Here is a 27806-nt window from a genome sequence, read left to right on the forward strand (position 1 = left end):
CACACTTCTTTCCTTGTTAGTTTATACGACTAATGAACTATTGTTTTAATTTCCTGTGCAAGGTCTAACTCTGCTTGGCTTTTGGCGGTTCTCATCTTTTCCCTACACTTTCTGACCTCCAAGAGGTAGATTTCCTTGCTGATCCATCCCTTCTTCCATTCCCTGTAGGCTTTCTGCTTTCTCTTACTGTTTGAGATGCTTGTTCATCCAGTTTGGTCTACAGTCCTTCCCTATGAATTTTTTCTCCTTGCTTGGGATACAGGCTTCAAACAGTTTCTGCTACTTTGTCTTAAAGCAATTCCAAACCCCCTACACATTCAGCTGCTTGAGTTCTTCACTCCAGTCCACTTCCCTAACAAATTTCCTTAATTTTTTAAAGTTTGCTCTTTTGAAATCAAGAAACCTATTTTTGCTTATTCTTCCATTTAGTTTAAACTGAATTAACGTATGATCACTCGAACCAAGGGTTGTCCTCCTCTACAATCAGTTCTTCTATCAAGTCCTAGCTACTTATCAAAACTAAATCTAAAATGGCATCATCTCTCATTGGTTCAGTGACTATTTGGTGAAGAAATCTCTTGACTATTGCATCTAGAATTATCTAGGCCCTACAATTATTAGTAGCACTTGTCCTTCGATCTATATCTGGGAAAATAAAGTCTCCCATAATCACACAAATCCCAGTAGTATTTATTTCATATAATAGAGGTCTCTAGCCATATCCAAATCACAAAGCCTTTCTGGATGACATTTAAGATCTCATAATTCCACTTCCTGCTGCAAGTGGATACACATTATATTTCCCAAAGGGAAAAGGGAAATAACAAGGGAAAAATGAGCATAAAAGACTCATCTTTCCTGTCAAATTGGTGTCCAGCACCAGAAAATGTACATGTGGTAGATGGAGAAGACATGGACTTTTTCTGGCATTTCTGCTCCCTCTAATTACTTCATTATTGATAAATTAGATTTTTAAAAAACATGTGGAGGAATACTCCAAAAGACCCTGTGAAACACACTTCTGAAATCTGAAAGCAGAAAGGTTTGCTTCTAGCCAACCGATTCTCAAAGACCTGACTTCTGTGTTCATCTCTAAGCATCTCAAGAGTGTTTCCTTGTATTAAGGCTAAACAGGTTAGGCCCCTTAAAAAGACTATTTTAAATGTACATTTGGGCCTACCCAGTAAGACTCAATGGACTTTAGTCACATGTGCTGATGAAGGAACATTGCTTACCCAACTTCCCTGAAAGCAATGCCTCTGATGCATCAATGGATGCCATCAAGCAATCCTGGAAGACTAAAATTCCTCAGCTATAATCTCCTTGGCTGCCTTCTATTGTTCTTCCAGGAGGTGGTGCAGAAGCAACAAACAATCCCATTTCAGATAATCAGAACAACTTTGTATTACTGTTAATATTACGGTAGCATCTTGGTGCGCCCCAGTCATGGACCAGAAACCCATCCTGTCGTGCTAGAAGGTATACACACAGAACAAAAGGATGGCCCTCTACACTAAAGAGCTTACAACCCAAGCATAAGACAACAGGTGAATACAAACAGACAGATGAGGGAGCACAAGGAAACAATGAGACAATATTAGTCACCAGCTGTCTAACCACAATCAAATATTTTATAGGCATCATGGCAAAGAAGAGTTTTAAGGAGAGCTTTGAAGGAGAACAATGAGTTCGCTTTGTAGATATTTATGGGAATCTCCCCCCAATTATGATTGGCCGTATGGGAAAAAGCACAAAAGTGCCTGTTTGAAAAATTAACAAATGGATGATGAAGATTGGCATCATAAACCATTTGGAGACAGGAGTTGACATTTCGATAGCATATGAGAGATGATAGGTAGGGTGGAGACAGGCCACAAACAGGCTGGAAAGTGAAGACAAGTAGCTTATGCTGGAAGTTTCTATAAAAGAAAACCTAGAATCTGAGACTTCCTGGTCTCTATGTCTGAGGAATTTGATGAGGAATTACATAAATTATGCCAAATAGCAGGATGATAGCTCTTCTCTTTCAGGAAAGCCAAAAGAGGTCCTGATGCTTAAGTCTGACCCTGGTAAACCAGGTGCCAGCTTTGGCCAAGTCTGTTAACAACAACTGAGCATTGATAAATTCATAGATGGAAACCAGACCAACTCACTTATATGTTAATATTGTTCAAGACGGGTGTTAGACTTATAAGGATGTGTTCAGTGTTTAGACTCTATAAAATGCTTGTAAGTTACTGCATGCATTAATCTTACTTGTAATGTATGTAGTCCATGATACAAGGTAAAATATAAATTTATTTTATAATTGTAAAATGCCTGCTCTGAACTTGTGAACTCACATGGGAAGAGTGGTTCCCCCCGCCCATACAGGAAGACTATCAAATTAAGTGGACCACTGTAGGACAAATGCCATCCACCCATCGAAAAGTACATGCAGAAGGCCTTGTCCCATCAGTTTGAATTCTGGAAGAGGGAAATAAAGATTGTTGACATGAAAGGTATTAATCTCTTTGGTGTTTGGACTCTTACAAGGGCTGTAGCTAAGGAATAAAAAGAAAAGACCCCAAGGTCAACCAGGGTTAGCCTTGAAAAGCCATTGAATGCTGACAGATTACTCATCTCTGTCACCTTTTGCAACCGTAGAGTGAACTCATTTGTGCATATGTGTTGCCTGCTTTAACCTGTAAATAACTGTCATTTCTTCTTGCTAGTCAAGAAATCCTTAGTTTGCTCTAGGATTGGCTACCAGAGTTGTCTTTGGTGTCAGATCTAAGGTACAAATAGATCTGGGGTAAGTGACTGGTCTCTCAGGACTGGGAGCAACCTGAATATTTTGTGATTTTTGGTGTAAGTGACCATTTATCACTATGTCGAGTTTGCCTGGGTGGCAAGATAGACTGGAGTGCCCAGGACTCCATAGTAAGACTGTTATAGTGACCCAGGAGTTCATATTTGTTACTGGGTTGGTGAAATCTAATTATAGAACATACCACCAGTTTGGGGTGCCTGCCCTGTTTTTCACAGTCTGCCCTGGGGTAGGCACTCATGGTTATAAACCACTCCAGACAGCATGACACTAAGACCATTGCTACATTACATAGTTTTGTCAATGTAAGGCAGCTTATGCCGATCTAACTATGGAGGCGTACACACTGCAATGCTCCTCCCTCTCCCTTTAACTCTCCTGCTATGCCGACATAATAAAACCACCTTGATGAAACACATAGAGCTTAGGGCAATGTAGTTAGAGTGACACAGTATCAGGGTAAACACCGCGCTGCTTACATCGTCTTAAGTGGCCTCCAGAAGATATCACACAACGCCATTCTAATCACAGTTTTGAATGCCGTTGCCCTGCAGCCAGGTACACAGGAAACACCTCTCCCCTTTTAAAGCCTATGCAGGCACAGCTCCAATCCAGCTACAGGAACTTACTCAGGGCATGGAGGGAAGCGCTATGATAGGGACATGCAGTAGTACTGTGTAAAATGCAAAGAGCTGCAGCAGGCATAGCAGGAGGCAAATAGTTGCCCCTTGTGCGCAACTGCAGACATGTTACTTCTACAAGGAGAGGTTCAGGGGTGGTGAATAATACCCTTGTTGAACTCCTCTTATAGCCTTGTGTTCATAACACACAGCACGATACTGAAGAGCAATGTAGGATTCATGCTTTCTGAGATAGATGGTTGACTTATGGCAGTTGAAAAGCAGCTGGAAACCTCGTAGGATGCCGATGGAATGATGGGATTGAGAAACCTGTATCATGTGATGTTGAACCTGCCCCCATGAGACATTGCAAACCCTTCCCGAAACACCCTGCAACCTGATGCACAATGGAATAGTGCATGGTGCATCGTCCTCTGTGTCAATGCAAGAGCCGTTATTGTGGATGTGCTCCATCGACACAAGGAGCATAGTGTGGACATGCAACAGTGGTTTAATTACAGTGGTGGCTGTACATCAATGGAACTTAAGTCGACTTAACTTTGTAGTGTAGACATAGCCTAAAAATAAGATGTCCCTGATTGAACTGAAAGACTGAAGCAAAGGAACCTTTAAACTCATTACATTCTTCTAAAAATATTGCTCTTTAAATTCCACCATTGCCATGAAAATCTTGGACTGCATGAGAGGAGTTTGTTTGTTTGAAAGAATGTCCTGAAAACCACAGCTGGCTTCTGCTCCACGTGATTCAGACTCTTAGCAGCCAAGTCCAACTTCCCTGGGATTTAGGTAAGACTAGAAATATACGTGTTCAGTTTTTAAGAGGATAAATCTGAAGGATAAGGTGGCTTCAAAGCTTCTTACAAAAGGCAGATCTCATACAGATCTCTGACCTTATGAGCTTTAGAAAATGAAGGCCACAAAGACAGACCATCTTACTAAGGAATGTCCTCCTTCAAGAATGTAACGCCATTGAGCACTTTGGACTAGAGGTGGGTGGAAAACAGTTTTCTGTCTGATCAGTATCTTCAAGAAGTTGACATTTTTTCCTATTTTAAAGCCAAAATCTCTATAATATTCATAAACTGATTTTTGGATCAAGTGAAATGTTTTGTTTTTTATTTTTACTTTTTTCTTCCTTTTCCCCCAAGTCTAATTAGCTCTAATTTCTAAATGGAAAGTCCTTTCAAACCAAAAAACCAGCATTTCCATTTAGAAAATTTCAAAACAAAAACGTTTAGACCATTTCAAACCTTCTTCCTTGACTTCTTTGAGTCAGGAAATTTGTCAAATCCAACCATTTCTTAAACACTTTTGGTTTAAAAAATTAGCATTTTTTATAAAAAGTCGTTTATCAAAAAAGTCTTGACCAGCTTTACTTTGGTTCATAGCAGACAACTTAATGTCACTCCACAGAAATTTAAGTCACTTTGATTTTTGTAAACATGCAAAAATCTATAAAGAGTAATTATATATAATTTCATGAATCCAAATACCCCAAATAGAAAGACAGGTGTAATGAATATAATGAGATTTACATATCTGTGTGTTCATTTGTATGGTTCCTTTCTTCTCCACTTGGAGAATAATATTTTACAACTGCATTGCCGAAATGACAATATTTTACCTTCATCATTGTAATAGCAATGTAGCGAGCTTCTTTCACAATCATTGGTTCATATGAAGCATCAAGTTTTGGTGAAGGGTGTCCTCCGAAGGTCATATCAGTGCCAGAGGATGCTGCAGGACTGCCTGGTATCCGCTGGAGTTTTTTCAGTTGTTCTTGTTGCAAAGAGGTTTTTTTCTGGGAAACAGGAATAGCCTTGACCTCCACCTGCCAAAATGCAATAAGAGATGAAAAGATTATTAAAAATTTCAATTTGTTTTGTTCCTCATTTCCATGTTATTTTTTAAACAGTTTACAATCTCAGCCTGACTTTCCTACTACCAATTTCCCCAAATGTCTTTTTTCCCCTCCTCCACAAACACAAGGTCTCTTACTGAATAGCTCTTCCATTCTGTGTATTAATGGTTGGAACTCTTCAGCAACCCCTTTTGGGTCTAAAAAGCTTCTCTCCCCAAACAAGATCTCAGCCCCAACTCATCCCACTCCAAGTATCTGAATTTCTGACAAATACTGTTTGGTATGCATTTTTCAGATGAAAAATAAACAAATAATCTGGAAGATGAGTTGATTTTTTTTTAGTATTTAAGTTCTACAACCACTGAGTTCATCCAAGAACTGATTATAGTGCTATTAATCTGAATTTGGCTCAGTTAAATAGGAATTTGGCTTCAACAAGGAGTGCTGAATGAATGTATACCCCTGGACACCTGCAGTCAAGCTAATTTGAAAAATCCAGAAAATACTTTGGCAGCAGGGATCAATATTTCCTCTTCATGATCACTGGCCTAGGACCATTGCTTTCAGACAAGCTTCCTGAAGTGTTTTTAAGACTCACTTCTTCTGTGATGCACGCAAAGAGTCTATAACCACAAACTATAGATTGATTAGACAGATACAGACTTTCTACAGTACCATCAAGTTGTGCACATGGCTAATCTGAATCTCATAGGGTTTTATTGTTATAGCCTTACCTTCCCATCATCCATCTTGTCTCTACTTTATGATACTCTCATTTGTCATATCACATATAAGTTTAGATTGTAAACTCTTCAGTATTTCTGTTTATTTTTCTCAAGTACCTAGAATACTTTAGCATTCAGTAAACAAAAGTCCTAAAAACAGACTGTTACTAACCTTCTGTAACTGTTGTTTTTTGAGATGTGTTGCTCATGTCCATTCCAAGTAGGTGTGTGCGCACTGCGTGCACAATCTGCTGGAAAGTTTCCCCCTAGTGGTACCCAGAGGGTTGGTTCTGGAGCCCCGTGGAGTCGTGCCTTCATGGTGCCCTATATAGAGCTATACCGACTTTCTGCCTCTTCAGTTCCTTCTTGCTAGCTGGCTCCGACAGAGGGATAATGAGAGCAGGTCTTGGAATGGACATGAATAATACATCTCAAAGAACAACAGTTAGAGAAGGTTAGTGACCATCTTTTCTTCTTTGAGTGATTCCTCATGTTGATTCCAAGTAGGTCACTCTCAAGCTAGACCGTAGGAGGAGGGGTTGGATTTCAAATTTCCTCAGATTGCAATACTGCTCTATTGAAAGCAGCAGCATATCTGGCATGCTGAGTAATAGCGTAGTGGGCAACAAAGATGCGAACAGAGGACCATGTTGCCGCCCTAGAAATGTCCAGAATTAGCACCTGGGCCAGGAATGCTGCAGAGGACATTTGAGCTCTCATGGAATGGGCTGTTATTGCTGGGGTAGGTAAATTTGGAAAGTCATAACAGGTCTTGATACAGGAAGTAAACAATGATGAAATCCATTGGGAAGAAACTGTTAGCCCTTTCATTCTGTCTGCTACTGCTACAAAGAGCTGGGTCATTCTCCTGAATGGCTTGATTCTCTCAATGTAGAAAGCTAAGGCACGCCTCACATCCAACGAATGCAGTCTATGTTCCCTACTGCTAGCATGTGGTTTCGGGAAGAAAACCAGGAGGAATATGTCCTGGTTCATGTGGAACTAATAAACCACTTTCAGTAGGAAGGCCAGGTGAGGGCAAAGCTGAACTTTATCTTTGACCATCATGTAGGGAGCTTACGATGTAACCGCTTTAAGCTCAGATACTCCCCTGGTGGAAGTTATGGCCCTAAGAAATGTCACTTTCCAGGATAGGTAGAAAAGTGAGCATGTCACTAAAGGCTCAAATGGAGGCCCCATCAGCCCAGACAGAATGAGGCTGAGGTCCCACAGGGGAACTGGTAACCATGTAGGTAGGTACAGCCTGTCCAAACCTTTCAGGAAACGGACAATCAATGGGTTATCAAACACCGAGTGTCTGGCTTCCCCGGGGATGGAATGCTGAAATGGCTGCCAGGTGGCCTTTAACTGATGATCCATATAGTCCCTGCCGTTTCAGGTGTAGCAAAAAGTCTAGAATTGATGGAATTGATGCCAGTGTGGACAGCCTAGACCAAAAGCCTCTTCCACTTAGCTAGGTAAGTGGCCCTAGTGGAGGGTTTCCTACTTCCGAGGAGGACCTCAACCGATTCTGAGCATACTAGTTCCATGGGCTTCAGCCACGGAACTTCCATGCTATGAGGTGTAGTGATTTGAGATTGGTGTGCCTCAATGTGCTGTGCTCCTGAATGGTCAGGTCCAGGATTAGAGGTAGAACAACAGGCGTGTCCACTGAGAGGACGAGGAGTGTGGTGAACCAGTGCTGGTGAGGTTAAGCAGGGGCGGCTATCAGAATCAATGTGGACCTTACTTACCTAGATAGGTATTTCCTATCTGATCTTCACCAGGACCCTGTGGATAAGTGAGGTTGGAGGGAAGGCGTAGAACAGTTGGCCTGTCCACAGGATGAGAAAGACATCCACAATGGATACCGGGTTGTGGCTCTAAAAGGAGCAGAACTGCAGGCACTTCCTGTTGAACTTTGTGGCAAATAAGTCCACCCGGGAAACACCCCACTGATGGAAGACACTGCTCAACACATCTGGGTGGATCGATTACTCATGAGTGTGGAAGGACCTGCTGACGTTGTCGGCCAACGTATTCTGAGTCATGCGCAGGTTCAATGTAGTGAATGAGTGATGCAGAAGTCCCCCAGTCTGAGGGCTTCCTGGCACAGGGGAGAGGAGCGAGCTCCACTTAGCGATGTTCTATATAAACAGACTATCATATTGTTTGTTAGGACCGATACTACCTTGCCCTCCAGTGACCTTGGAAGACTTGACAAGCCAGACACACTGCCCTCAACTCTCTCACATTGATATGAAGCTACAGCTCTGCTTGGGACCAAAGACACTGGGTCTTGAGGTCCCCCAGATAAGCTCCCCAACCCATTGCTGATGTGTCCGTTACCAGACACAGAGAAGGATGGGGTGGCAAGAAGGGGACTCCTGCATATATTACAATGTGAGGATTGCACCACCATTGTAGACTCTCTAAAACTGAGGGGGGAGCGAGACTATCTCGTCTATGTCACCTTGAGCTAGGTGGTAAACTAAGAATGGCCATGCTTGTAGAGGCCTGAGACACAGCCTTGCATGCCATACGATATACATGCAAGCCGCCATATGGCCCGGCAATTTTAGGCAATTCCGAGCTGTGGTCTAAGAATAGCACTTCATGTTCTCTATTATGCCATGAAGGGCCAGGAAACGAGTCTCTGGGATGAATTCTATCCTCTGGGTGGGCGTAAGCATTGATTTCTGCTTGTTGATCATAAGGCCCAACCTTTCGAAGATAGCCCTTATCAGACTCACGTCTGCCTCCACCTGCGCTCTGATGTGTCCCTTGACCAACCAGTCATCGAGGCAAGGATATACTTGTGCTCCTTTTTTCCTCAGAAAAGCCACAACACCGACATACATTTGGTGAATACCTGGGGGGCCACAGATAGTCCAAAGGGCAGGACCATGAATTGGTAGTGGGCTGATTGACGACAAAATGGAGAAACCTCCTGTGGCCCGGGTAGAAGTATGCATCCTTTAGGTCGAGGGCAGCATGCTAATTGCCCGAATCCAGGGAGAGGATGATGGAGGCTAGGGGAGATCATGCAAAACCTCAGTTTCTTCATGAATCTGTTGCGGTTTCGCAGGTCGAGGATAGGACGAGGGCCTCCCTTGGCTTTTGGGATTAGGAAACAGCGGGAGTAGAATCCCCTTCTCCTTAGTTCCCAAGGCACCTCTTTTACAGCTCCTACTTTTAGAAGCGCCTGCACCTCTTGTTGAAGTAGTTGCTTGTGAGAAGGATCCCTGAAGAGAGATGGGGAACTTGAGGATGGCAAGATGGGTGAGATGAAAATTGGAGCTAATATTCCACTCTCACTGTGTGTAGAACCCATCAATCCAACGTGATCTGGGACCACGCATGGTAGAAGTGTGATAGATGATCCGAAAACAAAAGGAGGGATGGATCCAGAACAATGGTGTGCCATCCTCGGGGGCACCCTCAAAAGTTTTGCTTAGAGTCTGGGGATTGCCTTGTTTCACCAGGGCCCTAGCCAGAGGATTGTGGTAGGCCTACTTCTGTTGTTCCTGCCCCTTCAATGGTTGAAGTCCTGCCTCTGCTAACTCTGACAGAAATGAGACATGGGCTGTGGCTTGAACGGCTTTCTCTGGATTGCCAAAGTATGCAGCCCAAGGGACTTCAGCATGGCCCTGAAGTCTTTCAAGCTATGAAGTTTTGAGTCTGTTTGAGAAGAAAACAGGGCTGGATTCTCAAATTGCAGGTCCTGGATGATTAGCTGGACCACATGAGGGAGGCCCAAAGCCTAGAGCCAGAACTCTGTCTCACGGCTACTCCTGATATCATTGTCTGTACCGCTGCGTCTGCTGCATCTAAGGCTGCCTGAAGCAGGGTCTTTGATACAGCCGTACCCTCTTTCACCATGGCAGAAAACTCAGATTTGGAGTCTGGTGGTACTGACTCCACAAATTTCTCCATGGACTGTGATGAGTTGAAGCTGTATCTGCTAAGGATAGCCTGTTTGTTAGCTATATGAAGTTGGGGCCCTCCAGTGGAGTACACTTTCCTCCCAAAGAGCTCCAACTTCTTGGCAGCTTAGCTTTCCGCATGGGGCCTTGTATCTGCCTCTCATGCTTGTTTGCAGCTGCCACCACGAGTGACCCTGGAGGAGGGTGCATGTAGAAATGCTCATGGTCCTTTGATGGCATGAAATATTTCCTCTCAACTTTTTTCACCTTGGAGGGACCTTCTGGGGCTAAGATGTCTATCATCAGGTCTGCACCCTCCTCCTCCTGAAGGCCCATATTCCAAGCTATTCTACAGAGTAGCTCCTGGTCAGTCATGCTGTCATCCAGTACTGGTGCCAGCACTGCTGCCACCAGGGCCTCATCCCGAGATGAAGAAGATGATGCTGTAGTGGGCGGTGCTGACTTTCCTGCCCCTCAGCACTAGAATGGTTATGCGGTGCTGTATCTTCATCTTTGGAGCTGGGGTCACGGGGAAAATCCGGCACAGTGCCGGGAACAGAGCACTCCTTGCAGCCATGTTGCACGCTTCTGGCAGAGTGAGATGGTATCCTAACTCCCCTTCTGATAAGATGAAGGAGTGCAATGTGCCAGACTGAGACCCTTGGGCCTGCTGGAACACCCCATGGTTCAGAATGACCACTGTAAGGGCACCTGCCACTAGGGAGGCCATGGCACCGTGAGGGGGTGAGCTGCTTCCACCCTCTGATGTCTTCTATGGTGTCAGTCTCTCCTCAGTGAAACAGACTGTGCCTCGGAGTCTGAGAAGAACTCTCTTATCCTGTGACTGCTTATTTTGCTTAAGAGCCTTTGGTGAGGGACCTTGTCAAAGGCTAACTTTCCTAATTTGCATGCAGAAAGTGGGTTCTTCTCTCACACATCACCACCAAAAATAATGATCATGCAGGTCAAATAATGTCCTTAGCTACACCTGCAGAAAACCATTATAGAGTAGGATGATATGATCTGGAGACAATGGGGTTGAGCAAGTTTACTTAACAGCATAATCTAAAAATAGTTGCACAGATGTAAGAAAATCCCACTGAGTGTACCAGAATTTCAGAATGCCACTTAGTGCACTAATCAAGGATCTTCTGTGTGATGTCAACCAGAAATGACGACAAATTTTTTGCAGGATAAAAACAGACAAGACTAGTCTTAGTTCATACACAATTACCTTCATATTGGGAACATGAACAATATCTCCATACTGGTCTTTTGTTTGCACGGTAATAATAGTTGGCCAACCACATCGTATGTCATCCTTATTTAGAATTAAGGATGTCTTTTGAGGATCAGCATACGAATCTGGCTGGAGCCATCTAGAACAGAGTAAAGTTAAAAGAATTGAACATAACATTAAAATGTTTTGTACTACCTTCTAATCATAATGAAGAGACACACACAGATGTAACAAAAAGCCCTGTCATCATACTTATAATTAAGGGGCAAAAATAGAGTCAAGTTTGAAGTAATTATATATTTTTCATAATGAACGTAATAAAAACCCACGGACCAAATTAACAAGTTTTTTTTTTTTTATATATATAGATACTTAATAAAAGGGACGATTATAAAAATATATGACTACAGGATAAGCAAGAGGGCTAAAATACACAGTTTTCAAATTCTAGTACATAACTAAAACCAAGATCCTAAGCAAAGCAATACCTAGAAAACATTTAAGTTCTATATTTTGCTACAGTGGTTAAAAATGAGAATAATGCAAGAATAGGATCATTCATATAGTACACAAATTACCTTGCAAGCCGTCCACCACTAGACCCTGGTACACAGGCAATGAAATCATCCAAAAATGATTGTTCGTTGCTTTGTATCTGTAGTGGAAGGTTTCCTTCAAGAGCTTCCAAGATGGTTGGTGAGTGAGACAGTGCCAAACCTTTTCCAAGAATGCCTGAGTGAGATTTACACACCTGTTTAAAAAAAAATAGTATTTTCAGCTAAACAAATCTCTTACATGTGGAGGTTTTCCATTCTGTGACAACACTGGTAAAGATATTTTTGGGGCGGGATTCATCTTCATCTGGAAAGGGGCACACCATCTCCATACTCTCAATGACAATAGAGTAATCATGGAGAACCTCTTCTCCTTTGCAGGAAAGGAGGAAGGCCTGCTCCTTTCAGAAATCAGGGCCTGAAGCAGAGCCAATCACCAAGCAACCTAACAAATACAGCTGGCCTGCAGTAGGTTGCCTAATTGGTTACATCACCTGATTGGTTGGTTGAGTCAGAAGACTGACTCTTAAATCCAGAAATAGCAGCAGTTCAGTGATTGTTCATACCATTTGCCCATGGCTGTGACAGTTTCTGTGTCTACTTATTCCCAGACTTGGAGCCAGCCCTGCTCCTACCTTGCCTCACTCCAAGTAACCCAGTTCTGACCTGGGGCTCTGACTCCAGCTCCAACCCTTGGCTCTAGCACCTGGCCTCTCACTCCAGATCTGACCCTGGACTCCAATTTCTGGCTACTAATTGCTACTCTAACCACTAGACCGGATTCCTGCTCTAAGCTCTGAGCACAACCACCCATGGGCTTGTCACAGGTACCTCCTCTGGTATCTTCTGTTCTACAGGGGAAATCTTGATATCTTGTGTCATCTCACAAAAGATAAACCCACTTCAGGAGCTGGGGTTGAGGATGGAGCACTTCCAGGAGAATATTGAGGGGACAGAGTGTCCTTCTGCTACTTATGGTAATGAAAATGTCTCAGCCAATGGAGAAGAATCCCTCTAAAGGAACTTATTTTTTGGTGGGGTTCACTATAAAGGATCCCTTCTGAGGGGAGGAGGGAAGCTGGATAGGCAAGAGAACTGCCCTGGATCCAATGTCTCACCTGAGAAAGTGGCTCACCTACTCCCATCTGGCCTCTTTGTCCTTTAACTACTCTCTTCCTTCCTCTCATCCAGGCAGAGGCTAAATAAGTTGTGGTGTGAAGGGAGTGTGGGGGAGAAGAGAGAGTCTGAAGAGCGGCAAGAGTACCCAGTTCAACTCTACTCCCCTTTGTGTGAGTAACTAAAGGAGAAAGGAGCCCAGAGCAGTGGAGTGCCAGAGTTGCACACCATGCACCAGCACTCTGCCAACACAGGCTCCCTCTGTCTTTCTTTAGTTAGCACATGTTGCGCACTCAAGGCTCATACAATGGAGGACTGAAAAAAAAATGTTGCAGCCAAGGCATGCTGCCATGATCCTCCCATGCTCCAAGTCTCCACCTGACAGCTTACGGGCATCAGCTCGAACTGGATCTCCTTGAAGCCCAGCTCAGATAGAAGATTCCATTCTTAGGCCAGAATTGGTGAAAAACACTGGAAATCCTGGTTGGCCTGCTCATCCTACTTAAAGCAGGAGGAGGAAGTAGTAGTGGTCTATACAACTGGGCTCCACCCTACTTTGGAATGCTCACCCACTGCTACCTGCTCCTGTCCCCGACTCCTGGTTTCCTGACTTAACCTGATTCTTGGTATTTGACTCTTGGTTCCTGATCTCCTGGTTCTGAACCTCAGTTGCCATGAGGACCTGGTTTCCAGCCCTATGCTAACCACTAGGCCAGGCCACTTACATCTCAGAACTGTAATGCATGGCTTGTTGCTCCTGAACAGTTTCTTCTCTTCTAGCTTTTTGTTGTTGTTTTACCATCCTCATAGACTTTAAGGTCAGAAGGGACCATTATGATCATCTAGTCTGACATCCTGCACAACGCAGGCTACAGAACCTCACCCACCCACTCCTGTAATAGACCCCTAACCAATCACTGAGTTACTGAAGTTCTCAAATCATGATTTAAAGATTTCAAGGTACAGAGAATACAGAAGAGAATCCACCAGCAATCCATGGTGCAGAGGAAGGTGAAACCCCCCCCAGGGCCTCTGCCAATCTGCCGTGCGGGAAAATTCCTTCCCAACCCCAAATATGGCGATCAGCTAAACCCTGAGCATGTGGGCAAGACTCACAAGCCAGATACCCAGAAAGAATTCTCTGTAGTAACTCAGAACACACCACATCTAACATCCCAACACAGGCCACTGGGCATACTTACTGCTACTAGTCAAAGATCAGTTAATTGCCAAATTAGGCTGTCCCATCATACCATCCCCTCCATAAACTTATTAAGCTTAGTCTTGAAGCCAGCTAGGTTTTTTGTCCCCACTGCTCTCCTTGGAAGGCCGTTCCAGAACTTCACTTCTCTGATGGTTAGAAACCTTCATCTAATTTCAAACCTAAACTTCCTGATGGCCAGTTTATATTAATTTATTCTTGTGTCCACACTGGTGCTGAATTTAAATAATTCTTCTCCCTCCCTGGTATTTTATCCCTCTGGTGTATTTATAGAGAGCAATCATATCTCCCCCAGCTTTTTTTTGGTTAGGCTAAACAAGCCAAGCTCTTTGAGTCTCCTCTCATAAGACATGTTTTCTATGCCTCGGATCATCCTAGTAGCCCTTCTCTGCACCTGTTCCAGTTTGAATTCATCTTTCTAAACATGGGGAACCAGAACTGCTAATAGTATTCCAGATCTCACCAGCGCCTTGTGTAACAGTACTAACACCTCCCTATCTCTACTGGAAACACCTTTCCTGATACCCGCATTAGCTTTTTTTCATGGCCACATCACATTGGCAGCTCATAGTCATCCTGTGATCAACCAATATGCCCAGGTTCTTCTCCTCCTCTATCACTTCCAACTGCTGTGTCCCCAGTTTATAACAAAAGTTTTTGTTATTAGTTCTGTAGCAAGGCGCTGTGACCTTCCTTGGAGCCTGGGCCAGAGGAAAGGTCACAACGCCTATGCCAGGCAGATCAGGACCCTGCAGGCCAAATACCCTGGGAGCAGAGGGGCAGGGCCAGGACAGGAAGGGGAAGTATAAAAGGCTGGCCTAGCAGCTCAGTCAAGGGGAAGCTGCTGCCGGAGAAGGACGTGCTTTCCCCGAGGCTGTGGTCTGGGCCTGACCCAGGCCCCGCGGCTGTGCAAAGCAAACACCCCACTGATTGGAGCCTCGAAGGCCTGCCTAGGCTGCCAGGCCCTAGTGACTGGATAGGGCCTTTAGGCCCTAGTGACTGGATAGGGCCTTTAGGCCCTAGTGACTGGGAAGAGCTACCAGATACCACTGACTGGGGAGAAGCCGGCCCTGACCTAGAGAAGCTGCCCGTCCCCAGGGAACCACTGGAACTGCTTGAGCCTGGTTTGCCGAAGGACCCACTGGGACCCTGGGACCTGGAGGAGCTGCCATCTGCTGATGGCCTCGAGGAGTTCCTGGACCTGCTGCTGGCTGCCAGTGAAAGACTAGTGGGACTCCCGCTAGCTGTCTACCCCAGTGACTCGGAGGAAGGCCCCTGGCTCCAGGTACCCTGGTTCAGGGTGGGAGGAAGTAACCGAGGGACAGCCAACTATAGCTTGGCTGAGTCTGTGGTCGCACCAGTGTCAGCGTGTTGTGGCTGGGGCCCTGCTGACCCAGTGGCAGAGCCTCTTTGCCACTGATAGGGCCCTGGGCTGGGACACAGTGGAGTCGGATGGGCCTGTGTCCTCCTATCCCTTTCCCTAGCCACCCCGGGAGTGCTCGTCTCCTCCAACCTGTTGCCACAGAGGATACTGAGCCTTGGGACCACAGACTCCTTACCAGCCCTGCCCCACCTGGGGGTCAGGGGCTACAGACTGCTTACCAGCCCTGCACCACCTGAGAGCTAGGGGCTATAGACTACTTTGCCTGCCACGCCTGCTTGAGGGCCGGGGGCTACAGACAGCCTTGATAGCCCGCCCTGCCTGTGGGCCAAGGCTAAAGACCCACTAGCTTTTTCACTTAAAGCAAGGCGTTGTGGCCTTCCTCGGAGCCTGGGCCCAAGAAAGCATCACAACGCCTCTGTTGAGCCATGTCGCCAGCCTACAAGTTCCTAAATGCATGACCTTGCATTTTCCACTATTAAATTTCACCTTATTTCTATTACTCTAGTTTACAAGGTCATCCAGATCTTCTTATATGATATGCTGGTCCTTCTCTGTATTAGCAATACCTCCCAATTTTGGGTCATCTGCAAGCTTATTAGCACACTCCCACTTTTTGTGTCAAGGTCAGTAATAAAAAGATTAAATAAGATTGGTCACAAGACCGATCACTGAGGAACTCCACAGATAACCTTTCTCCAGCCTGACAGTTCATGTTTCAATATGACCAGTTGCAGTCTCCCTTTAAGCAGTTCCTTATCCACCTTTCAATTTTAATCTCCCATCTTTTTCAATTTAACTAATAATTCCCCATGTGGAACTGTATCAAATGCCTTCCTGAAATCTAAGTAAATTAGATCCACTGCATTCCCTTTGTCTAAAAAATCTGTTATCTTCTCAAAGAAGGAGATCAGGTTGGTCTGGCACAATCTACCTTTTGTAAAACCATATTGTATTTTGTCCCAATTACCAATAATTTTGATGTCTTTGACTACTTTCAAAATTTTTTCCAAGAGCTTGCATACTACTGAGGTCAAACTAACAGACCTGTAATTACCTGGATCAGTTTTTCCCCTTTCTTAAAAATAGGCACTATGTTAGCAATTCTCCAGTCATACAGCACAACCCCTGAGTTTACAGATTCACTAAAAATCCTGCTGGCTGACGCAGATTCAAGGCCCTCTAAATGGTGTCAAAACTATGGCACTAGCTGCTTGTCCACTGAAAACTTGGAAGCAATAGAGGCATCTGCCTTAAAAAATCTCAGAAAGTAGGGAGATGATGCATAAATTCGTTTATCTTGATTTGTCATCAGCTGTTAGTTACACAGAAGGTAGGCACACAACTAACTCATCCACCTATTGAGTTAAAGTTACACCAAATAAATAAGTTACAGTCATACCAAGAAATAAATTACTACTATACATATAACAATTATAATCATAATATTTGGGATTTGATCAATTTTAGTGATAAATTGAACAGAATATTTAAACAGATGTGATTTTCTTTCCTTCTGTCACAGTGACATGTTAAAAAAGAAATGGCTACTCACATTGTGCACTAATACTAACAAGATGCGTTTTCCTACAGATGTTCCACTTTAGGGGCGCTAGTTCACCCTGCACCTTTGATTGGAGATTTCTCATAACAGTGTCTGTTTGGTCCACACCTGCATGTTATTCAGTTTAGTGCTCTATGCTGTTGTTTTATAGTACTGTGTGGGCAAACCGCCCTCAGTCCCCTCTCTACCATGAAGCTTCATAGCAGAGAACTCTGAAGCAGAGGGAAAGGAGGGTGGTAGCAGAGCACCCATAGGGAACACATCCCAAAGAACCACATTTACTGTACAGGGTGAGTAAGCATTTCTTCTTAATCAGCTGCTGTCCCCATGGGTGGTCCTCTCTAGGTCACTACAGAACAGTTCCCATTAAGATGGAGCAGGGAGGCTTCGGAGTCAAATCCAGTATTGAAAAAAGTATAGTCAAGCCAAATTCAGTATCAGCAGCAGAGTTGAGAGTTACAGCATAGTGTTCAGCAAACGTATGTATAGACACCCAAGTAGTGGTCTTACATATTTTCAACAATGGGCACTTTCTTGAGGAATGCCGTACAGGTGGAGATGGACCTTGTAAAATGAATACATATATTCAAAGGTGTCTGAATATTGCAACATTTGTAGCAATAATTAAAGCAGCCAGATATCCACTTGGAAAGTCTTTGATTAGAGATTGCAGAGTCTTTTGTCCTATCTGCTAGCAAGACAATTTGTAAGTCTTTCTGAAGGATTTGTCCTATTCAGATAGAAGGCCAGGGCTCTCCTGATGTCAAGGATCTGCAGCAGTGCCTCCTGGTTATCCAGATGCGGTTTGGGGTGCAAGATTGGCAGATGAATGGGTTGGTTAGAAAACTAAGAAGAACTAATAGAAAACTAAGAAGAACCTTTAGGTAAACATATGGGATGGGGTCACAGTGTGATCTTGTCCTTAAAAAATACCATGAAAGGGGCGCATGCCATCAGGGCCCCTATTTCCCTAATCCATCGCATTGACATGATGGAAACAAAGAATGCTGTCTTCACTGATAAATGGAGCAGTAAGCAGGTCGCCATCAATTCAAATAGTGGTCTTGTAAGACATTTACGGACCTGACTGAGGTTCCAAACAGAAGTAGGGTGTTGGTGTACGGAGGTTTCCAAGTCCTCCGAAAAATATTGCTGTTGTTGGATGGGCAAAACTAGAATAATCCTCTACTGGGGGCTGGAAAGCAGTGATGGCTGCCAGGTGGATTCTTATGTAGCTCATCGATAGTTCTGAATTTTTTAGAATTAGGATGTAATCCAGTATATCTGGCGGAATATGCCTGAGGTCACATCAATGGACAAATCTCATCCATTTATGAGAGTAGCTAGTAGACTTTTCCTGCTGTGTAATTGTACCCTTTTTACTTCCTCTGAGTAAGGTGTCTCTAATCCTATGAACCACTGACCAACCATGCTTTGAGACAAAGCACTTCAACATTGGAGTGAAGGATCTTCCTGCCTTCCTGGGAGAGGAGATGAAGAGCAGCGTGGAGAGTGAACAGTGAGCAAATGACCAGCTGTATCATATAAGGAAAACACATTTGTCTGGGCCAGGTTGGTGCTATTAGGATGAGTCTGGCTTTGTCTATTTTTATTTTGAGCTTAACTTTAGTTTTAGTGTGGTGCTGCCTTCCACATTCATTAACCATGTCGACGACCAAGGAGTTAGATGAGGAATGAGAAAATAAAAATTCTGAGTCCTCTGCTAGGACGTAATATTTCTTATCCTGCTCTCTTGCATGTACATGGAAAAATAGCTGGAGTGTGCCAGACGATCTTTGCTGGATCCAGAAGGGCTTTGCTGACAGGCAAAGCTACATGGGCACATGAGGGTGAATGAAGGATAACAAGCAGCTTATGATGAAGTTCTTTAACCTTGTCGAGAGGGATTGGCAAGGAGTCAGCAATTCTTTTGACCAGATCTTGGAACTGCTTAAAATCATCTGTCAAGGATGGAGGAGAGAGAAGGCATGACAATTTCACTTGGAGATGAAGATGATATTGGCCATAGGAGAGACCTCTTCATTGGCTTTAGCTTCCTGCTCCTCAAAGGATTCCTATGGAGGGTCAGGTCTCCTGGAGCAACCATTCCCAGCCTGGAGAGTGTGACCCCCTGGGGGGGGAGGGGACGCCAAAGATTACAGGGGGTCCATCCAGGAGGCTTCAGTAATATTGAGGACATTTACCACCCGAGCCCTGTGCCGGCCAGAGTGGGGGAGCAGCCACCCCAAGCCTCACGCTGGCCAGAGTGGAGGAGCAGCCCCTCCAAGCTCCGCGCCAGCCACATGGCTGACCAGAGTGAAGAAGCAGTCCTCCTGAGGGAGCAGCAGCTCCAAGCTCTGGCCGGGCACAGCAGCCCTGAGCTCCATGCCAGCTGGAGTGAAGGAGCAGCTCCCCCAACCCCAAGCTGGCTGGAGCGAATCAGCCCTGTGCCACTGGGGGCCTGGAGCAGCCCCGGTCAGCCCGTCAGCACCCACTATCTCCATTACCCTCTGTCCATGAGGGATGGGAAGAGGCAGGGCCACACAGGGCATGTGGTGGCGGCTGCGCCAGGGAAGGCTTCGCTTCTTACTCAGGTAAGAATAATTTATTATTATTAATGTAATTTAGTTTTGTTATTATGATGTGTGTTTATAGGGATTATGTGTGTTTAATGGTGAGGGGGGCAGGGTGGGAGGGACACGTGTTACCTAGTGTTAACTAGTGGGGCTTTCACTCAAAAAGGTTGGGAACCACTGTCCTGGAGGAAGCAGGTAATGCAGGTTGCCTCTCTCTATGACGCGGGGTGCTCAACGCCCTGGAAAAAATTGTTAGCGATAGGCCGCCCAAGAGTCCCAATATGGCCAAGAAGGAGGTGCATCAGGCATATGAGGAGGCACCTAAAGGTACTCATGCCAGTGAGATGATGGTTGCAATCTTGTGCCAAGAGTAATTATAGTCAGACTTTTGAAAAGAGGCTTCTATAGAAGTGAGGGGGAGAACTTTGAATTGATACATGAGACACCAAGGCAAGGTCTTCATAAGAATCCTTTTCCTCAAATTCACTCTGGAATGGTGGAGTTCCTTGAGAGATCTGATGTGAAACTGCTGGTACCAGATTAACTTTAGGCGATCTCAATATTGTCAATACCAACAACACATAGGAGCTGAGCAGCAGAGAAGCAGGCATTTCAGATACAGTCACGTTCTTGGGAAAATGGAATTCCTGCAATATAGAGTTATTGGTACAGAGCCTGTGGCCAAAGGCGGACGGAAATGTGGCTCAGGTGCACTCCGAGGGAAGGCAGCAGACTTGCTCGGAGACCAGCGTGTACAGAGGGGGTCCCGTGGTGGAGTCAGAAGCCATTATAACGAGATGAAGTTTTATCTCTGTTTTTTCTGGCTCTGGATTTCAGTGCCAGGAAGAAGTTACTCTTCTGGGCAACGTGCAATTCCCCAAGGCACAGCTGCAGCAAGCATGCCCGTCACTTACTGGGATTGCCTCCTGGAACAACAGACAATGTCTGAAGCTGGGAGAACTGAGTATAACCTCCCAGTGATCAAGAACTTCTAACTAGTATCTATCTAAATTTAACATATATGAGAGAATTTTTTTTAATTTTTAAAACTAGGAAGCTAAAACTACTACTACTTATTAACTAATTAGACTAATGCTAAGAGCTACTACAACTAACTACTTAGAATAAGAAATGAGGACAAAGCTGATGAAATCCCAAAGAGGACAACTGCCAGAGCTCTGTCTCAGGCCAACGTGGTTGAGAAGGAGCTGAGGGTGGTTCACCTGCACAGGTGTTATATAACAATGACAGGAGGTTGACAAGCATGCATCAGCTGAATGGACATTGCTATGAGAAATCTCTGATCAAAGGTACAGGGTGTGTTAGCACACCTAGAATGGAGCATCCTTATGGACACTATTCAAAGAAGAATAACCATTTTATAACATCAAAATACTATATTTAATCAAAAATATAAATAAGCCACAGCTCCATTCTGTAATATTTATGTTTGAATATATGTTCTGAGAAACTTTACTATAATGAGTGTTTAATGTAAATATTGTACAGATCATGAACACTTCCATAAAATCCTTTTGGCTTGCTTCTAAATGCTATTACACCAAGTCCTTGGATGCCCTCCTTTTGTCCATAGTCTCATATCTCCACCATTTAGAAAAACATTCCAATCAATAAGTGTGCCCCAGAAGATAATTTACTTCCATATAATGACAGTTTAAATCAAATGGTAATAAATACTGCTTCTTTTTATAAAAACGAGTTCTCACAAGTAAATAGAAGCAAGGCTCCATATAACACACACTATGCATATGCCTACACTGTAATTAAACACTCATGGCTGTGTCAGTCGACTTGGGCTCACAAAGTTCAGGCTCTGGGCCTGTTTAATTGCACTGCAGACATTCTGGCCCCAGCTTGTCGGGTCCCAGAGCCCAAGCTCCAGCCTGAGCCTGAACATCCACAATAAATTTGAAGAGTCCCATACCCCAAGCCCTGCAAGACCAAGTTGACTGACATGGGCGAGCCATGGGTGTTTAATTGCAGTGTACACATACCCAAAATAAATCAAGAGTAGACAACAGACCTATGTAATGGCTGTCAAATGATACTTTTGGCTCATTATTGACCTGTTAGGCTGAAATGAAATATAATCTCACTGAAAGACAGGGATGGAGTGAGGGAATTTGACCTTTAAGTGGGATACAGAACCTTTCAAGGTCTACATTTCAACCTATCTCCCTCTTAATACAGAGAACAATCAGAAATGAATTATCTAATACAAAATATTATGCTAAATCAATCAGCTATTAAGAATTATGAATTATCTAATACAAAATATTATGCTAAATCAATCAGCTATTAAGAATTACCCCCAAAGGATGGCAAGGTGTATGCCTTCCAATTCTTCCTCCACCAAGAGGCAATGTCACCAAAATATCAGTCTCAGGAGAAGACATTTTCGAAGGTGACTAGTGCTTTAGGGTGCCCAATGAGACAACTTGAAGGGGCATGCTTTTCAGAGGTTGGGTGCTTACCATCTTTTTTTTTTTTGAAAAATCAGGCCCCTCTGAGGTGTCAAGTTGGGCACAAAAATTGAGACATACAAAATCACTATTCACTTTTGAAAATCTTAGCCAGCGCTCTTAATCGCCAACCGATTACTGGCAAATAATTAAACGCTGTGACCCACTAGCATGATTTAATAGCCTTTTCTTTGAAGGTTTCAAAAGCAGTTTTACTGTGTTTGCTAATAATGGGTTAGATTCCTTGATACTGACAAAATCTCCCAAACAGGTATCTTTCTAGCAATCAGTAAGAAGAAAGTGATAATGGAAGTTAGCACCAAAGTGCCTTGCAATGTTAAAAGCAATGCTTTTACCTGCAATGCAGCCTCTTCAAGAATCTCAAGATCTTCTTCGAATTCATTAGCTGTTATACAAATAAATAGAAATGCATATATGTTAATATAAACATCAAGATAAATCTACATCCTTTCAGTATTTAAAATTTGGTTCTAATTCCATTTAGCAATACATTTTCCGTCACACCTTGTTATGAACTTAAAAATGTTACTCATTTTGCTCAGCCCAGCAGTGTGAAAATGTTCAAGAATTAAGCAGCACTTCTTAATGAATAGATAAAATAATATTTTCATACAACACTGTAAACATACAGTATGGTATAGTTCAGTGCACAAGCAAATATGATACTTTAACTTACATAAAGAAAAATATTCTTATATATCTTTAAATTTATTTTCTTCAAAACAATATGTCTGGCAATTCTGTGCATATGGCTAAGTGGTTTATCTTCCAGTGATTTTGGAGGCAGTTAGAGCTGACTTCCAGATTACAGTAGTTAGGACCTGCCCACCAATTGCTCCTCAGAGGAGCTTACACAAATAACTAATTAAAAAAACAAAACCACACTAACCAATTATGAATTCTTTTGTAAAATAAAATCCAAATGTGTTCAATATAGCCTTATACCACATTTCTTTCTCAGAAACATGATTCTCAATTTTGATTCTAGGGTGCCCAGAATTCCCAAACACGCTGTTTTAGAGAAAAAAAAATTACAGCTAAGGACATTTGTCTACCCTCTCAAAACCATGTCAGGCAATTCTGCACACACAGGATGTAATCAGTAATGAGATAAGAGAGGAACAGAAAAGGAGGGATTCAAGTCCTAATGTATTAAAAACATCCACGGACGTAACCATCTGCTATCAGAAGCTACATCCACTGAACATGATCAAACAACAAACAATATTAATTCAATGTATTGATCCCAGGCAGTTGTAGCTGTTTGGTATGCTACTTTGCTTTTTATTTTCTTTAATTAGTGCAGGTGCTGTGTCTGTAAAGAATAATGCCATCAATCTTTTGGAGTGTGCCATCTTGATACTTGTTTCAAGATCCTATTAGTGCTTCTTGTATACGTCAGTTACGCAAATGAAAAGTGACCTGGAAGAAGGGTCACATTACCCACTTTGTCCTTGGGTGAAAAGCAGCAAAAGAGCAATGTGGATATTTTAAATATCTAAGTGCTGATGTATGTTTTAATTTACTGCCTTTTACACACTTCTGTGGGATGCCATTATTTTTACTTCAGCTAGATGAACAAAATGGAGTGCTATCTTCAGGGCCCTGTTGAATGCAGATGTCACTTTAATCAGGAAGTATTCTGAAATCTTCTAAACCATCTTGAATATTATTAGCATTGGTCCACTACTGATAGATTCTCCAAATTCTGCCATCTTTCTACATATATATCTTTCATCACCATAGTAATGTCTTACAGTTAAATGGATGTTATTCTCACAGCCCTCCTAACAAGGTCTGGAAGAACTATAATCGGTTTACACATGGGAAATTGAGGTACAGAGTAGATTAAATTGCTTGCCCAAAGTCACATAGGAAGCCTGTGACTGGCCATGAATTGAACCTAGTGTCTCCTAAGTCCCAGTCCAGTCTTATCCACTTGACGTTCCCTTCCATCCTAGCTTGGGGTTGCCAAATTAATAGTTAAAAAGCAGAAGGATAGGGAACGGAATGGTTTCAAAAGGATCACTGAGATCCTGCAACTAAAGATTCTTCTTCTGGTGTAGACACTGATCTCAGTGGATTTAAACACTATTGTTGCATGTTTTAAGAATCCAGAGATTGCTGAGAAAGTATGTCATATTCTTGTGCTCCCCACACAAGTGATGGAAGAAAGGAAAGTCTAGAGACGGGAGATTAAAAAAAACAAACAAAAGCAATAATTTTCACAAATGGTTGTATAAATAAGAATCCTAAATCCATACTTAGACATCTAAACAAATGGCCCAATTTTAAAAAAAAACCAAGAGACTTTGCTCTCTGGCCTATTCCCTTAAAAAGGGAAACGCTCCAATTGCTTAACATTTGTGGAGAAGAGGAAGATCTGACCCACCCTTCTCTTACTTTCATATTTTTATATATGGCAAATTAGGAAAAAAACATCACAACTCAAGGCAGTTTCCTGTCATCGGGAATGAAAGGCAGTAAAATTACTGTTGTCATTTTTACTTGAAGGAGGCACTCAGAGTAGAGTGATGGGAACCACATAAGAAATTATATAAAGATAGTTCAGATCTCGAGGCCCTAACACAGTGGGAAAACGAAACAATTTTGGGAATAAGTTATTTTCCCCAGTAACAACTTGCTCAGTCACATATTAGTTTGCTGGATAGAGGATGTTTTATGCAACAGCCAACTACTGAATTCAAAATGTATCACTGTACCATGAGGTAGAGCTGGGGCTCAGACCTGCTGACAAACTGTTCTGCATAAACTGTAATAAACTACAGATTGGAGGGTTATGACAATTCATTGCCTATTCCATGTGCCAATACTGAGTCTAAGCTGTGTTTTCAAGTACACTACTGATATATTCAGAACAAAAAGCAGGTAATTATGAGTCAACATTTCCTTTAGAGCAGTCAGGAGAGACTGTGCTCAGGAACAAGCATATTTGGTATGAAATATGTTTATTAAATTGATCCTCAGACTGACACTAGAATAAATTTAGAGAGCCAGTGGAGAAAATACAATGAAGTGGAGTAAAGATAAACACATACAAAAGTAACTGTGTTCACATATGCAACATTGCATCATCCACTGCCAGAGTCCTTTCGAATCTCCTTCCAGACTAGCATTAACCTGCCTTCCTGTTTGGGACTGACACAAACAGGTCTATCCTGAGCTCTAGTAGTGAATTATCCAATGGAAGGTCTTATTGTTCAGGCTATTTTCCCCTTCACTTGTGGACTGCCTTTACTTGCATCGCCTTCAGTGATAAGAAGTAACTTTCCCTTGATGAGAATGGAATGTAATTTCCTTCCTATTCAGTTGATCTGATGATCAACAGTGTAAAGAAAAAAAGAATATGAACCCAGATGATTCAGGGGTGGATCCCAATAGTCCAGAATGAACTATTGTGGTATTCTCAGTTGAAACCGTTCCTAGAGACAAAGTTCTATTCATGGGATCATAATCCCTTTAAATTAATAGCAAGGATCAGAAGGAAGTAGTTTCTACACAATTTGATTTAGTTAATCTGAGAAATGATCAAATCTCCCAATTCAGAAACATTGTGATGTCTATGTCACTGTATACTCCTAAAAGGAGTAGGGATTGCTTACTCATTAAATTGCTTAATTCTTTTGAACCATCAAAAAGATAAGAGGACATTCCAAAGAAAGTTAAGAACGAACAGACTTGATGGCTCCTAACTTCAATAAAAGATGTATGGAAGGAAGAGTGTCTTCACTTTTCTGGGGATATTTTGCTGTTGGGGAATCGAAGGAATCATCTTGATGGTTAAAGAGATACTCCAAAAATAAGTTCTGGCGATGTAATAACCCAATTCCATCCACCTTGGAACAGTGAGAGGCAGCTACCAAATGGTAGAACCTGTTCACAGATTTACCAGCCATTTATTGTGTGGTCTTGCAACTGGAAAGGGATGAGGCTTGCATTTTTACTTTGCCTTTCTGCCTCTATCTTCTGCTTTTGGATTTGAATTTGACAGCCCTGGACTTTCTGAGTGACTAGATTTGCTGCCCAATCTCCTGAAATAGCTTATCTTCTGTGAACTTGGCTGAAGCTAAAAATTTAGGCTGGGTGTCAGTTATCTGAATTTGCAGCTAAATGTACCTTCAGATCACTTTGTTAGCTATGGAACTAAAGGAATATTTGGACAAACCCATGGACATGTCGGCGATGAATGCTACAGCTAGTTGAGAGACAGAAATCTGTATCTGTGGGAAGTAACTTCCTTCAACTCCATAAACCAAGCGACAACCACTCTGACAAATCATGCTCAAGCTGAGGTGGCCTGAAGAGATGCCAGTGATGACCTGTAGTTCTGTCTCAAGATCACGTCATTCTTCTTGTCTGGTTTTCCGAAACAAGAAATCTCTCCTGCTTGATTATATTATCCTTTTTGTGGACTTCCATTGCTGCATCCAATGAGGGGCTTTTAAAATTTGTTTACTCTCCCCTTCTTTTCTACCATAGTATTCAGTAGGTTTCACATTTTCTTCTTTAAACTCTGGATAAATTATAGGCTGCAGGTAGCTCTCTTTCCTTTTTTCATGTCCTCTTTCTCAGTTTCAAGGACAAGTGCTTTAATCACCTTTAAACATGGTCTCAAGATTATCTGGTGACAGGGTTGAGATGTTTGCTCTTTTTTTGAGTAAGCCATTTTCTTAGGCTACTGTTTTGCTCTTTAGATTAGTCAGTCTTGTCCTATTGACTGAGTCAAGTAGAATGACAGAGCCAGACTGCAAGCATTCATTCCTATTTGTTATCTTTGTAACCTTATCAGCAGTACCCACTGAGGTTGGGTGAAAGCATCAAGATAGCTGATGGGTGAACACCCAGATATTTCAATAACATTATTATGGTACTTATTTAAATGTGGAACTCTTTGATAATCAAGACAATTAAGAAGTTACTTACGTTGGGCAGTAACAATGATTCTTTCAGATGTATGTCCCTATGGGTGCTCCACTGTGGGTGTGTCTGTGTCCCTGCGCTGCTGATTGGAGATTTTTGGTAGCAGTCTGTATTGCCTGCGCAGGCACTGTTCCCTACCAGCCACAAGGCTAGCCAACGCATGCAGGTAGTCCTTCCTCAGTGCCTTCTCTACTGCAGAGCCAACTAATTGAGCTCTGAATTAGAGGGGAGGAGAGTGGGTTATGATGGGTCCCCTGGGGACACATCTCTAAGAATCACTGTTACTGCATAAGGTTAGTAACTTCTTTTTCGAGTAGTGTCCCTATGGGTGCTCCACTGTGGGTGACTCCTAAGCTGTGCCCCACCACTGGAGGTTGGGATTTTGGAGTCAAATCTGAAATGGATGATAAAACTGGCATTAAATTTGGCATCTGCAGTTGAATCCCCCAGATAACAGTGTTCTATAAAGGTGTGTGCAGATGCCCAGGTAGCTGCTCTGCAGATTTAAGATATAGGGATACCTCTGGAGAAGGTGACTAACGAGGAGACTGACCTTGTAGAGTACATGTGTACTGCAAGTGGGGGTGTTGCATTATGCAGTTGGTAACAGTTTAATACAGTCTGAGACACACTTAGACAGCTTTTGTGCTGAGATCGCTGTTCTTTTTGATCTATCTGCAATGGATAGGAAAAGTCTTGGATTTTCTGAACACTTTCGATCTGTCCAAGTAGAAGGCTAAAGCTCT

The 27806-nt window shown here is 43.0% G+C and overlaps 1 protein-coding gene across 7 annotated transcripts in view; it reads right to left on the bottom strand.

Annotated features, from left to right (window-relative positions):
• The window catches only part of MYCBP2 (MYC binding protein 2), a 477832-nt gene that overhangs the window by 157367 nt on the left and 292659 nt on the right, over window positions 1-27806 (bottom strand). For all 7 annotated transcript variants that reach the window (XM_067563270.1, XM_067563273.1, XM_067563271.1 and 4 more), the window contains 4 exons: window positions 22455-22504; window positions 11781-11953; window positions 11197-11341; window positions 5075-5281 (listed from right to left, as the gene is read on the bottom strand). In XM_067563270.1, coding sequence (XP_067419371.1) covers window positions 5075-5281; window positions 11197-11341; window positions 11781-11953; window positions 22455-22504 — 575 coding nt within the window. The remainder of the gene's footprint in view (window positions 1-5074; window positions 5282-11196; window positions 11342-11780; window positions 11954-22454; window positions 22505-27806) is intronic.

The sequence above is a fragment of the Emydura macquarii genome, unplaced genomic scaffold, assembly GCF_026122565.2.
Source record: "Emydura macquarii macquarii isolate MOO-44397 ecotype Brisbane River unplaced genomic scaffold, CSIRO-AGI_Emac_v2 contig_2473, whole genome shotgun sequence".
NCBI classification, from domain to species: domain Eukaryota; kingdom Metazoa; phylum Chordata; order Testudines; family Chelidae; genus Emydura; species Emydura macquarii.